The 15,547-nt window shown below is 33.5% G+C and overlaps 2 protein-coding genes across 2 annotated transcripts; one reads left to right on the top strand and one right to left on the bottom strand.

Annotated features, from left to right (window-relative positions):
• Positions 1-7,867: 7,867 nt before the first annotated feature.
• Positions 7,868-14,067, top strand: LOC139844174 (protein trichome birefringence-like 33). The gene is made up of 6 exons (XM_071834381.1): positions 7,868-8,060; positions 8,544-8,760; positions 12,075-12,246; positions 12,331-12,530; positions 12,989-13,147; positions 13,654-14,067. The coding sequence occupies exons 1-6, from the start codon at positions 7,868-7,870 to the stop codon at positions 13,991-13,993; spliced, it is 1,281 nt and encodes a 426-aa protein (XP_071690482.1). The 3' UTR covers positions 13,994-14,067.
• An 850-nt stretch (positions 14,068-14,917) lies between these two features.
• LOC139843790 (PRA1 family protein B3-like) lies at positions 14,918-15,547 on the bottom strand. Its single transcript, XM_071833940.1, has one exon. The coding sequence runs from the start codon at positions 15,545-15,547 to the stop codon at positions 14,918-14,920; it is 630 nt and encodes a 209-aa protein (XP_071690041.1).

The raw sequence follows: 15,547 nt of genomic DNA, 5'->3' as shown, positions 1-15,547 counted from the left end.
CAGATTCTAGGAAATTGATCGTTCTCCTAGACAACTACACATATCAATTAAGCTATCCGAAAGTATCTACAAGAGTCGTTCTTACATTCCTATATAGATTAATCGTTTGAACGCAACTTACCCCTTTTGGTAAAAGACGGGCAAACACTTGTCACTAGGTGCAAATCAATATACTAAATCAACAAGATGGTGTTTCTTAGTTGAACAAGTATACTGACTAATTGAATCGAAAAGATTAAATTTAACAAGAATGGTTCTTGTATTCAAACATCAAACTATCATGCATAAGAACAATCAATCAACAAAGGTAAACAATCAACATCTCGATTATTAATCTAGTCAAGCATAAAAAGAACTAGCTAACAATCATATTTAAAGATAATAACAAACTGGAAACAAAGATAGAATTCATTGAACTAACAAGAATCGACCTCTTGAAGCAATCTTGGATGATGATCCTGATGATTCTTGATTCCGGATTGAAATGATGGATTAGGTGATCCTGGATTACTCCAAGGATCACCTTGAATCGTAACCTCTGCCTCTGAAAATGACTGTGTAGTGGTGTGTTTTGAATGAGGCTGGACAGGGTTTTAAAAAGGGAATAATATGCATCGAAAGTGGAGTGCGCCGAGCGCACTATTTGGGGTGCGCTGAGCGCACTGTTCACCAACCCCAAAAACACTTTACAGCTCGACTTTACGCGTTCAATCTGCTTTACAGTCTGGAGTGCGCTCAGGAGTGCGCCGAGCGCACTGTAGCAGCGCGCACTATTTCTACAACTCCCAGAATTCTCTGATCAAAATTTGGACGAGTGAGCTGAGCGCACACCCGTGGCGCGCTCTACTATTCATCGACTTTTTGACTTGTTTTTGATCTCTGAGTAGTATCATCCAAAATCTTCCATATTTCTTCAATTACACAATGATTCTAACTATTTTACAATAAAATGGAATACAAACGAAAATACTACGTTTACACACGAAATAAACAACGATAGAACTTGATATTGCGACTAAAGATATGTCTAATTTGAGCAATATCAAATCCCTCACACTTAAATCTTGCTTGTCCTCAAGCAAGTCTTGTTTCAAAAATACTAATACAGAACACAAAATAGAATACACACACATTTATTGGAGAACACAATAATAGGAATCACACCCATACGATATAGTACACAAGTTTACACTAGTCACACGAAGTACACGAAACACACATGTTCTTTTGGAACACAAACTCACGCTATATGAAACACATGTTACACAATTGGGAATACACACTCGTTGAGGTACACACACAATATATGAAACACACGCACACATTTGGATTGCTCGGGAGAAATGAACTTTGTTGTAAGTTCCGAAAAATTTAGATCCTTAGGGAAAATTGGATCTTGTGAAAACGTTTTATGATTTTGAAAATGTCATGCTAGTTTTTACACTAGACACGTTTTCCGGTTTTAACCTCAAATTTTGGTTGAGGGTAACTGAAAACCGAAGTCTCAGTCGGCGATTAGCAAGCTATCCGCCCCCATGATTGTAGTATCATGAACTCTTAACCGGGCGCCCCCTGACGCGATATTAATATCGGTCTTTCATGACAATTTGTACATTTTAATTCAAGGGTTAAAACTACGAAGACTAAGCTATCGCGTGGGACAGATCCTGCTCCAGCTTATTTACCGTAATCGGTCTTACACTGGATAGCGACTTGGATTTACCCTACCAAGTTTATTTTCGGGTTTGAAAGTTCAAGACTTTCCCTTCCCACTTTACCTTTATATCGTGAAATGATATTGGTATGAAATGACATAGTTTAGGAAGTTTGCTATATCAAGTAAGGTAACATTCGAAAGACTTTACTTCCTTCAAGGATGGACTAGATACATCCTTTAGGTTTAGTGACATTATTCTTTTTCCTTTCAAGCCAAAAGTATTTTAAACATTTTTCTTAGCAAAATTTGATGATAGTAATTCGAAAAGATTGGTAAAATCTCCCACACTTGGCTTTTTCGTTAAGACTTTTATTTCAAAAAAATTTAAAATTTCCCATTAAATTACGAAAATGAGCCAAGTTGAATACTGTTTGAATACCCGCGAGAATTTGTACTATCCCCCACACTTAAGATTAAGTAATGCCCTCATTACTTAAAATCAGTAAAATTTAAATTCGAGAGGGCAATAGTGAGAAAAAAAAAATTCAAAATACCTAGGTTCAAAAACCGAAGATCGTGGAATATAGGTGAGCGATGGCGCATCCTTCAGTCCTTGATCTTCATCACACAAATTCTAATTTGATAGGTACCTTGCTGAATTTTAATGCTAGTGTCACTAAAACCTTGAAAAACATCGTGCACTTTTATTAACGCGTCATGCACTCGACTCGACCCCAGAATTTAATGCCTAGTGGGGTTAAACTCCCCTACACTTTATCGGACGAGAAGTAAAGTCGGTGAAAAAAGTTCCACGAATAAGAATAGTGAGCCAGTCATTTACACCTCGGGTGGTGTATATTATATGAGATAAATCCTTTTTCAGTTTCCCGAAAAAGGATGACCTAACCCGAGGGTTAACACATGACTCCCCTCTAAGTGCGGTTTTCAGTAAAACATTTATTCTTGTTGGTGGATCTTGGTCAAATAGGTCTTTATAGATTGTCTTTCCCAAATTGACATCCTCTGGAATAAGCGTGGACCCGCTGTGAATCTCAACTATTGAGCAGGGCTCAATTTCCAGCTTCAATTCCTTTAATTCTTCAGTTGTACGTTCATAACCATTAGCCATGAGAACGAGTAGCAAACCATCTTCCTCCTTTACCACAATCTCATCTATATAACTAGAAGAGTAAGAATGTAACTCGGGGAAATCCTGCAAAAGCTCGAAAAGTGGATCTAAACGAGTACATTTTTCAACTATCAGTTCGTCTTGCATAATAGATTGTGAAGTTATAAGTTGTGGAGCTAGACTAGACTCTGTCACATTTGAATTTTCTTGAAACAGAATCAATGGTGAATAATGATCGGTAGCAAGTTGCATAGTGGGTAGGGGACTCGAATGTTTTACGTTCGGATTCATGCAACATTGCCAAGACCCATAAAAACACGGGCAGAAACCTTCGACTATCATCCTCTCTTTCATAGACATGTTTTTAGTGTTAACCACAACTTCATTTTCTTCTTTCTCTTGGTACCCCTCGTTAACACTAGGAGATAAATATAATTCGATTAGTTTCCTCCGTTCTACTCTCATTCTCTCACCCATTGTCATATTCCTCTAGTCAACCATTTTCCTGCAACTGACAAAAAGTAGAAAAGAATAAAAGCACCGACACTAAACAGTGATAAAAAAATAAAAAAAATAATAAAAAAATAAAAAAAAATAATCACAACTTAGTAAACAATTCTTATCTTGACACAACTTTTCCCGGCAGCGGCGCCAAAAAACTTGATGTGTGAAACGTGGTATATGAATTGTTGTATGAAAAATACCGGTTTTAAAGATTACACACACTAACGGGCAGTGTACCCGATCGTGTAGTAGTATAGATAATGGTAAAATCCGTGTATCGTTCCAAGGACAGTTATATGTGCAAGTTAAGATTGTATAAACTAAATTGAGTTTTAACTAGATAAAATGAAATCAAACAAATACAAGATATTGGATTGCCGTTTAACGATGGACAAATCAATAAAGGAATAAGTTTAAAGGACAATATTTTTGGTATTTTAGATTTATAAAAATGAAAAGATAGTTTTTATATCAAATTAAACAAATATGCTCGTCTAGACTTTTTAACCTCGAATGTTTATTGTTGTTTTAGGATTAAGACTGGATTGATTGACTACGTACAAGAACTAATTAATTGGTTTACCAAGAGTAGTCTTGTGCAAACACTCAAACGGGATTACACGACGCAAATGATGTTCTTGTCATCTAAGACCTCCTATTTGTAATCAATTAATTCAACTAGCCTAAAGACTTGAATGATGATCATGCCAATGATGTGTTGATCATGATCCACTCCTATATCAACTAATGGTTTAGCTTAGTTCATTCCCTTGGTCCAGTTAAATGCCCAATTTACCCAACCCAAGTAATCAATTTAATGTAGCAATAGGATCCTTATAAACGTCACTAGATAAGGCAAATTACTAACACCTATTAGTTATATGGAATTAAGTAATGAAAATATGTATAACAGATTCTAGGGAATTGATCGTTCTCCTAGACAACTACACATATCAATTAAGCTATCCGAAAGTATCTACAAGAGTCGTTCTTACATTCCTATATAGATTAATCGTTTGAACGCAACTTACCCCTTTTGGTAAAAGACGGGCAAACACTTGTCACTAGGTGCAAATCAATATACTAAATCAACAAGATGGTGTTTCTTAGTTGAACAAGTATACTGACTAATTGAATCGAAAAGATTAAACTTAACAAGAATGGTTCTTGTATTCAAACATCAAACTATCATGCATAAGAACAATCAATCAACAAAGGTAAACAATCAACATCTCGATTATTAATCTAGACAAGCATAAAAAGAACTAGCTAACAATCATATTTAAAGACAATAACAAACTGGAAACAAAGATAGAATTCATTGAACTAACAAGAATCGACCTCTTGAAGCAATCTTGGATGATGACCCTGATGATTCTTGATTCCGGATTGAAATGATGGATTAGGTGATCCTGGATTACTCCAAGGATCGCCTTGAATCGTAACATCTGCCTCTGAAAATGATTGTGTAGTGGTGTGTTTTGAATGAGGCTGGACAGGGTTTTAAAAAGGGAATAATCTGCACCGAAAGTGGAGTGCGCCGAGCGCACTATTTGGGGTGCGCTGAGCGCACTGTTCACCAACCCCGAAAACACTTTACAGCTCAACTTTACGCGTTCAATCTGCTTTACCGGCTGGAGTGCGCTCAGGAGTGCGCCGAGCGCACTGTAGCAGCGCGCACTATTTCTACAACTCCCAGAATTCTCTGATCAAAATTTGGACGAGTGAGCTGAGCGCACACCCGTGGCGCACTCCTTGGCGCACTCAACTATTCATCGACTTTTTGACTTGTTTTCGATCTCTGAGTAGTATCATCCAAAATCTTCCATATTTCTTCAATTACACAATGATTCTAACTATTTTACAATAAAATGGAATACAAACGAAAATACTACGTTTACACACGAAATAAACAACGATAGAACTTGATATTGCGACTAAAGATATGTCTAATTTGAGCAATATCAGTGTGTGTGTGTGTGTGTGTGTTTTTTTTTTATTATTATCCCTTCCTTTATAGAAATATTCCATATCCATATATGTAATATATGAAATCTAATAAGTTAAACGACTTTTGTAAAACAAGTCCAAAATTCGGTAGAATAAAATATTGCAAAATCTTGCAAATATTTGATTCCCTACGTAATATCAGTTTTAAAAAGTCGTATTTCTCACATACTTTAGGGGTATGTTATGTAACTTATAATTAATAATTTCTATCATGTCGCTTTCATGTGAATAGTAAATTAATTAATTTCGTTTTATTTACTATTCATATGAATAGTAAATGAATTAATTTCGATTTACTATTTTGTTACTTGAGTAACATATATATATTTTATTTGACGTCTCGTTGTATATATGTGTGTGACCCCGAAGGCTCAAATGAAGTTGGTCATATAGTTATATGTTGTTCCTTGCACATTAATCCTACAACACTGTCAATTCGTATGTGGCATATAAGCGTACCAAACAAGGTCACCGATTTGGTTTTGTACGTTACGTAGAGATTAAGGACGATGAAGAAATTGCAAAAGTTTTGTCATCGAAAATAAATTTTGAATTAGTAAAATATTTTGGTAAAATGTAAAAGGCCTGATAAAACTAATCTCAAAACTTTTGAATTGGTCTCCAAAGAAAATATATATGAAGTGACTGACCTACAAAGAAAATTACAGAAATTAGTGCTACAATTGTTTTTGAAAAATAATAGCCGAACAAAATAATATGCTTGACTCATCTCCAAATGTATAATTTCATTTTATAATATGCAAATGGAAATACTCCCTTCATCTCAAAATAAATGTCTTGATTTGACTTTTTGAGTTTGATGAAAGGTATAACAATGAAAACACAAATAAAAAATCAATGTATTCATATAGAGTAATTTTCATCAAGAATTATATAACAAAAACCATAACAAATTTGAAGTCAAAACTTAAAAGATTAACTTTTAAAAGTCAAACAGGACACTTATTCTAAGACGGAGAAAGTTTTAGTCCCGGTTATTAAGTATTCAACTGTAAGCAATTAATCAATTATTTAAGCAATTAATCATGAAAAATAATGTAACTCCTTCTAGGATCACTTGATACTTGATGAAAAATTAAAATACAAAAATACATCATTAGTCATTAATATTTACTAAAACTTTCATAGATGAACTTAAAGTATTCGTTTACGTGGATGACCATAATGTTTGAAAATGTTGTGTCGTTGATACCTGAATGTAACATACGTTATTTCCCCATCATTATTCCCCACGTGAGATGCACACAAGAGCTTTTTAGTCATTTACGTATATAACACACATTATTTTCCAATCGGTAATGTGCACCACGTGAGTGTGCATCATTATTTTCCCATCGTTAATGTCTAAAAAGCCTTCTTGTGCATCTCACGCGATGCCCATTAATGATGAGGGAATGATGTCTATTACACGATCAATGACGCAACATTTTCATATATTAGGGTTATCAACGACAAAAAACTATTCAAGGTCCAACCATAAAACTTTGAGTAATTATTAAGGACCAATTTGTCAAAATAAAAATAGAAAATTAAGAGAGAAAATGATTGATCGTAAACCCTTAGCTTAAAAGCCAAGTTTACATGATACCTTCTCACTGAACCATCACTCTACCACATCTTTTATATATATCATTTTACTTATTTCTCTTCTTTTGCCTGTATTTGTTTGGCTTACAATAGTGGCGAGTCTACATACATATCCGTAGAGTTTCGTGACATCGCTAGTTACAGATATCTTTTTACAAATGATTATTAAAAAATTTACAGGGCACCACTAAATATAATTGTTGAAATCCTTATATTTTTTACATTTAAACTTTTATAGCATGATCCATTAAAAAAAACTTAAACATTAGCATATTTATGATTACATAATATCGGCCACTAATAAATACCGAGTATACAAATATATAAAGAAAAAGTGAACATTTTTTGTTTTTGTTTTCTCATACACGGTAACACAAACACACCTTTTACGCTTTTGTTCAACACGACAATACCTAATTAAGCTTTTGTTTCTTAATTTTTTGGCAAAATTGAAACTACAATTTTAGTAAATCATTCATATATATGGTATAGTTTATTTTCCTTAGATTTTTTTCTTTCTAATTTTGCAACTCTCAATTTCAATCTATAATGTGTTCTTTTGAAATGTGTTGTGGAAATAATTATTAGTTAAACTTTTTTTTTTTTTAATTTATTTAGAGATAGAGATAGAGATAGAGATGAAGAACAACCACGTTGTTATACGGAGTATTAAAACTGTTTTGTGGGTCCTAGTATCCTCATCATATACGAGTACTTCATAGTTGCTACAAGAAAGTTGAAATTCAACCTAAATATTTAAAACCAATCCGAGGCTATCATATTATCGTCATTATACCTTATAGTCTAATACTATATTACTATTATTTATTTATATATGTAGATTAAATTATTGATACCATCCATAATCATATAAACGCACATTTGTTCCTTATACCAAAATTCAACCAAGAAAAAAAAAAAATTACACAATACACTCAGAAATTCAAGAAAAAAAGGGTATGAAGCCACCTCCAACATTTTCTTCTTCTTCTTCAAGATCCAACCTTATAAGAAAAGCTCAGTTTTCTCCGTTCATTTTCACGTTGTTCGTCTTTATTTTGCTTGCCACCATCCTCTATGGTCAAGACCTCGGTTGCATCCTCGGACAAGTCGATCTTGATATCATATCAAATCGACCACCTTCTACTCCAAGTAAGTTTTTCCTCTTCAAATACGTACTTTTTCAATAACTAAAAGTATCGATTGCGGTAGATATGATGTAGTGGCGGATCTAGGATTGGTAGTCACCGGTTAAAACCCCTAAAAATTTTCTACTGGATGTGTTATTTCAATGGTGTCACTCAAAAAAATGTACACTATCCAGTGGTGTCACTAGTTAAAAAAACCCAAAAAATTTCCACTACATCGCTTATTTCAGTGGTGTCCCGTGCCACCACTGTGTTATAAATAGATCCGCCCCTTAAGCTATTACCAAATGTAGTAAGATATGATCATAATTCATATTCATATATCTCTTAAACACAAAAATGATAGTATAATATGATCGTGTATCTCTTAAACGCAATGGTGTTAGGATTTTTACTTGTTACATTTTAATTGTAATTGTAATCAAAATTATTAATGAGTACAATTTTTAAGGCTTTTATTTATTTTGTATTTTTTGTTAACTACTAGAGAAACATTACAAAAAATTGCCGTTTACAATTGGTGAAACGGAAAATGGTTGTGATATATTTAGTGGAAAGTGGGTGTGGGATCCACTGAACCGGCCATTATACCAAGAATCGGAATGTCCGTACATACAACCTCAGTTAACATGTCAGGAGCATGGCCGGCCCGATCGGGATTACCAGTTTTGGAGATGGCAACCAAATGGCTGTTCTCTTCCAAGGTAGCATATTATATACTATTTTCTTTTTATTTTTAAATTATTGATGAGTAATATGTCTTTGGGTCTTGGTATATAAGGACAATAAGGGTTTTTATAAAATTAATGCTCTCACGTTTTCGTTAAAACGCATTAAAATGTTGTATACATAACAATTTATTAGATGTATTAAATTTTAATTGAACTTGACAATTTTAATTGAATTTGACAGTTTTGTAAGAAAATACATACTACAAATTTCCGTACCTTATTATCAACTAAAGATTACCTTTTACGGAGTAGTAATTACATTAATATTAATATTTCTATAATAATAATATTTCGTATTAATATTTGTATTAAATTTATGTATAAAAGAATGGTACGTTTTGTTGGTTGGTGGTAGTATCCTCAAAAAAAGGTAATTAATTTTGATGTACAAACAAATAAGCGCGTATTAATTTCCTAAAGACAGACATTAATACTGTCATTAGAAGAGATATCATTTGTTGGTCCTCCGTCAATTATATCAATCTCGATGTTCAAAAAAAAAAAAAAAACAAAAACAAAAAAAAAAAACAAATTCTCATTATATTTAGAAAAAAATTGCACACTTAGTATCTGTGGTTTACCACGGATTACGCAGGTGGTCCTTGAACTTTTTGACGTGGTTGGTCATGTGATTTGCAATAATTACACGGGTGGTCCTTAGTAACGACCGTTAAAAAATTCGTTAAGTCATGACATGTGTTTGACATGTTAGGGTATCTATGTCATTTCACTAAACCCTCCCCTTCCCTTGCTTTTCCCCGACCTTCTCCATTTCTACATACCTGTTGAAAAAATCACAAACATTAAAAACAATTAAAAACAGTTCAACTGATCCACAAACATATATAAATAAACTCAACAATTAAACTCATACACATTAAAAACAACAATTTGTAAGAGCAGATAAGAGAGGCAATAAGGAGTCTAATAAGGCGGGTGGTATCGATGGTTGATTTTGTTTCTCGTTTTTATGCAACGTGTTTTGTGTTGTTAGGGTTCTAGTTTGTTTGTGTTGTCCGTGTACCTTGTATTATAAACAAATCATACCATATACTAAAAAAAACACATCCAAAATTAAAGTAGAAATATACTGAGGATCGTACCTTCATCTACAATACGATCGCTGAAAATACGGTCTTCAAAACTAACAATAGTTAGAAATATGACCGAATTTGGTTTTTCATTCTCGAAAACGATTAAGAAAAACTCATCGAAAACCCCATAGAAATTTGTTCAAGATCTGATTTTTCGTTCAAGATATGATTTTCTTCATGATTTCAAATGTGAATCTAGCACAAACAAACCCCATATAGATCTGGAATAGACAAACCACATCATTGGGGACAATGATATTGATTTGTATTAAATCAAATCAAACTTATGGATTTTGTTTTGATTATTGTATTTGTTTTGATTTATGTATTTGTTTTGATCTGTATTTAGGGTGTTTTTGATTCGGTGAAAGATAACGGAAACGGTGAGTTATATTAGAGAGAAGTTGATAAAATACCCCTCACAAGCATAGCACATGTCATGACTTAACATATATTTTAACGATTGTTACTAACCGGAACTACTAGCATAATTTTTGCAAACCATAATGACCAATCACGTCTAAAAAAGTACAGTGACCACCCGAGTAATTTGAGGTAAATCATAAGAATCAACTACGTAACTTTTTTATATTTATGAAGAAATAAATTAAATTGCGATATCAAAAATAGGAGTAACAAATACACCATAAGTAAACTTTAATTCCAATATTGCTAAAATTTGAATATCATGATTGGAGTTAGATCAACGGTTCTACCAACTCTTGAAATTGACATTCCATCTTCATTGATGGTGGACAGGAATCTACAAATTATACACTAGTTTTATTTATTTTATGCATCAAGTCAACTATGTTGTTTATTTTAAAGAAATTATTTTCTTTCAACCTAATTATCCTACTTATCATTCTAATCATTAAAAATTTTATTTCCCCTCCCACAATTAGTTTGTTTAATCAAATGTTATCAATTAATTGGATAAGTTGTTAATAAAAGCATATATCATTACTTTTCACACACCATCGTCAAATTGGGTACTTCATGTATTTTGGATTAAATCGAGTGACTTAGGGCATACACCTTAATTTTCACATCAGAATCCTTGAAAAAATCTCTTCTGGATTCGAACATGTGCCAAATAGAACACACATCCAAACCAGAGCTTATACCACTCATGCAATGCCTCGGTGGTGTTTTTCTTTTTTGCATTTAAGTAACAATCATAACAAATTAGCAACATTTAACAAATATGAAGATTATAAGTGTTCGCTTTAGCAAATATATAGCTAGTGTACCATTTTGTATTATTATTAGTACGATCGAATGATAGATAGGTTTAAATGCTTTCGTAAGAAAGAAGCATGTGTTTGATTTTAATAAGTAAGATAGTTACAAAATAGGCGTCACATACAAAACAAATTATCATTTTGGGGTCACTTTAGTAAATGAAATTTTAATGTAATTTGTCGTCAAAAGTACTTACATAATAGAAACGATCTGTATGTTAAAAGTTGTTAATTATCAGTATATATACTAGTGTCGTGATCTTTTTTAATTAACAAACATGTATGTTGGTTGATAGTATTCACTTTGATATATCTTAGTTGATCTGTGATATTTTTAACAATAAGATAGCTGATATTATTCATTTTTGCCCATAGGTGTACATTCAACTTTCAAATATCTATATTGTACGGAGTAGTACTTTTAATAATGTGTCAACTTAATTAATTGTATGGATGACATGCATGTGACACCTTACACAATTAATCCGCTACAAAATAGTAGCTTTAGCGACATGAAAATGTTAGATGCACCCAACTAACCTAATTGAAGTTGGATACGCGTACACTATAAAATTTGAACTAAAGCTAAGGTGTTTATTTTCAAGACTTTTTTGTCTGAAGATCTGCGGATCATGTTTGTAGAAAAGATGTAACTCAAAAGTGTGTATGCCAAAAAGTGAAGCTGTTTTTATGTCCGCAAAATATTTTAATCATATACGCAACACTTAGAAACATATTTCTAAGTCTGCGAGTTTGCATATAGAATAAGACATTATTTTATCTTATGTCTTTAAAAAAACAAACGTCGTACTGCAGGCACGCAGACATAAGATATAATAAGATTAGATACTGAAAAGCAAACAATACCTAAGTGTATTTTCAATCCTCTATAACGTAAGGATTAAACCGTCTGCTTAAATATAATTTTGGCATTGTTTTAATGACACAGCTTCAATGCGTCACTAGTGTTGGAAACATTAAGAAATAAGAAGATGATGTATGTTGGAGATTCATTAAACAGAGGTCAATTTGTATCAATGGTGTGTCTTCTTCATTCACTCATCCCTAAAACTGCAAAATCAATGGAAACTGTTGGTGCACTGGATGTTTTCACAATAAAGGTATTAACTTTTTGAACTTAAAAGAAGTCAATGCAAGTATTTAAATGATCAATTTGTTTATGATTTTGTTACTTGTTAATGTAGGATTACAATGCAACAATCCAATTCTATTGGGCACCGTTATTACTTGAATCAAACGCCGATGATCCAGCCTTACATCGTGTTTCTGATAGAGTTGTACGAAGAGGTTCTATTAACAAGCATGGAAAGCATTGGAAAGGGGTTGATATTATGGTTTTCAATACTTACTTATGGTGGATGACCGGCCTCGGTATGAAAATCTCGTAAGGCCTTCTTCTTAATCTTTTAGTATTAGAATATTATGGCGGCTCAATCCAATTGTATAGACGAGCTTGGTCCATTAGAGTAGATTAGAGTTTTGTATGTCCATATGTATTCTATATATATTAGGGCGGTATTAGAATATTAAGACGGTCCAAACTCAATTGTATAAATGGGCTCGGTCAATTAGATTAGATTAGAGTTTTGTATGTTCATACGTACTCTATATATAGTTGATCAACTATATATATAGTACATATGAACATACAAAACCCTAATCTACTCTAGTGACCCGAGCTCATTCATACAATTGGTTGGATCATCCTAATATTCTGATAAAACTGATCCATATATAGAAAAAGTGTAACCTGTAAGTTAATTATGGAGCCGCTTGTGACATATCTGTATCGTAAGGTAACATACTCGGTTAGTTAATGGTTAATCTTTGTGAACGATGTAGGCAAGATTCATCCGATGACGAAACGAATGAGATAGTAGAAGTGTCAACAGAGGATGCTTATAGAATGGGGTTGAAGAGTATGTTGAGATGGGCAAAAAAGAATATGAATCCAAAGAAAACAAGACTCTTCTTCACTAGCATGTCTCCTACTCACCAAAAGTTAGTTTTCCCCCTTCTAAACGTCTAAAGTATATTTATGATTAAGGACATATTTATTTTCGGCTTAATGAACTTAATAGTATGAAAGTTAATATGAAGAGTTACCGAAGAGACGTTTTTTACATACAAAGTACCTAATTAAATAACACGTGTCTTAATGAAAAATTCATGTAAGTATGAATTTACATTTAAGTCACGACTTTTTATAATTTAATATTAACTATTCTTTTAGTTATTCAACGAAAACTAATTTGATAGTTTCAGTTATTCAGACAATCATTAAGCACATAAATAGCTACTTATTATTTATTCATCATTTATGACCTATAGACATCATATAACCATGTGGTTATGAATCATAGAAATATATTTGTATGATTACTACATTATTTATCTGTTTTCAAAAACTTAGTTGTTTAAGTAAGTTTAACGTCATTTTCAATTTTAGCCAAAATTCAAGTACAAAACTTTTGTTTAATGGTGTACTTATGTTAAACTATGTATAGGAGCCACGAGTGGGGAGCCGAGGCAGGTGGAAACTGCTACAACCAAACAGAAATGATCGCGGATCCAAACTATTGGGGAACTGATTGTAGGAAAAGTATAATGGGAATTCTTGGTGACGTTTTCAGCAAATCGACGTTTCCTGTATCATTTTTAAACATAACACAGCTTTCAAGCTATCGAAAAGATACTCATACGTCAATCTACAAGAAACAATGGAGCCCGTTGACACCTGAACAAATAGCCAATCCCGTTAGCTATGCAGATTGTGTTCATTATTGTCTACCCGGGCTTCAGGATACATGGAACGAGCTCTTATTTGCCAAACTTTTTTATCCTTGATACTGAAGTGAAGATTTAATTGATATGTGCATAAACATGTTTTGTCTTTAAAATTATTCATTTGTAATAGTATCTCAAAGGCACAGTAAATACTAAATATAGAATCTTTTGTATGAGTAAATCTTGAATTGGTTTTTAGTTGTGATTCAATGCGTTGGGCTAGATTAATAAAGCCTCTTAGAGGACTAGTATCGGTCCCGCCCTTGGACCCGTGAATGGTTAGTGAATGGAAGACACCAATACTAGCAAATAGCCCTTGGTTAGTCTTTGGAAGCCCGTGCTGCAAAATGTCGTTGTATGACATTTTGGATCACGGATATAATGCAGTCAAGTGTTGTACATTTTTCTTTGAAACTTGTAACCGTAAATAATTAATTAATTTAGTGGGTGTGAGGAAGTGTGTAAATGGGTACGTCATGGTTGTTAGTATTTAGTGATTGGTTAGTGATGGGAAGAAGGTGCTGATGTGGCGCTAATGTGGCACTCAGTGATCCCATGACGGACCGTCATGGTTAAGAGTGGTCTTATGCACTATAAACTATGGGTTTGATCATGGGCCTCTAAAGCATTTATGTGTTTCACTAATAAAAAATATAACCAATGAAACCTCTAAAGCATAGTGGATTATATAACAGAACGGCATATTTGGTTATATAATCCACTATGACCTTGTATCAACATAGATGTAGTTTGAGCTAGAATCAGACTAATAACTAGAGACTGCATAATCAATTCCATTCAATTCAAAGTTACATACAGACTGATTTATCACTTAATTGTCATTACATGTCTAATTCTAATTAACCAACATATTAAACAACTAGATCCAAAATTTAGGTATTCAATCTTAACAAACATAACAAAATTCTACCAAAAATAATGATCATAAGAAATCACCTCCATTGATCAAGAAAAAAAAGATCATCAAATGCGTGGGACGGCAGGAGCAGCAGCAACGGCAGCATTTGATGCAGCACCACCAAGAAACGAAAGAAATCCCGAATTAATCGGTTCTTGATCATCCAAAAACAAATCTTCAGGCTCCCTAAACGCTCCATGAACACAAAGAACCATTAATCCAATCAAAAGAGCCGAGATAATAACCGAACCAACGTTTGTTAAAAACACGACAATAACAGTTGAAAGGATCAACAACACGAGCGTTTCACGATCAGAAAATGTACGTCCAAAAATAACAACAGGGTGATCTGAAGGCCGAAAAAGGTAAAGAAAGATCCATGAACAGAGGAGGGACAAAAGAATGAGGAGAGAAAAAGGGTGTGTAAGAAGAGAAATCGATATGATAATTGCGAGAATCGTTGTGTAGTTAACGCGAAAGTATGAGAAGTTTTTTCGGATACGTGATGTGGTGTCGGAGAATGAGTCGGGGCGAGAGATTGCGGTTTGGTCGATGAGTTCGAACCAAGGGCGGTTTTGGGAGAGGGATTGACGGAGGGAGGAGGTGAGGCGGGAGAAAAATGAGCGGAGAGCGGTGGTTGCGAGTGGCGGGTTTGGTTGGATGGTGATTGGAATGGGTGGTGGCGGAGCTGCCAT

The sequence above is a fragment of the Rutidosis leptorrhynchoides genome, chromosome 4 (genome assembly GCF_046630445.1).
Source record: "Rutidosis leptorrhynchoides isolate AG116_Rl617_1_P2 chromosome 4, CSIRO_AGI_Rlap_v1, whole genome shotgun sequence".
Lineage (NCBI taxonomy): Eukaryota > Viridiplantae > Streptophyta > Magnoliopsida > Asterales > Asteraceae > Rutidosis > Rutidosis leptorrhynchoides.
Note: the sequence above shows the minus strand (reverse complement) of the source record. Positions and strands in the feature narration are given on the sequence as shown.

Coding starts and splice junctions, on each gene's coding strand:
- LOC139844174 (XM_071834381.1), top strand. CDS start 7,868: ATGAAGCCACCTCCAACATTTTCTTCTTCTTCTTCAAGATCCAACCTT. Junction 8,761..12,074: donor AATGGCTGTTCTCTTCCAAG/GTAGCATATTAT, acceptor TTAATGACACAG/CTTCAATGCGTCACTAGTGT. Junction 12,531..12,988: donor GGCCTCGGTATGAAAATCTC/GTAAGGCCTTCT, acceptor TGAACGATGTAG/GCAAGATTCATCCGATGACG.
- LOC139843790 (XM_071833940.1), bottom strand. CDS start 15,547: ATGGCAGCTCCGCCACCACCCATTCCAATCACCATCCAACCAAACCCG.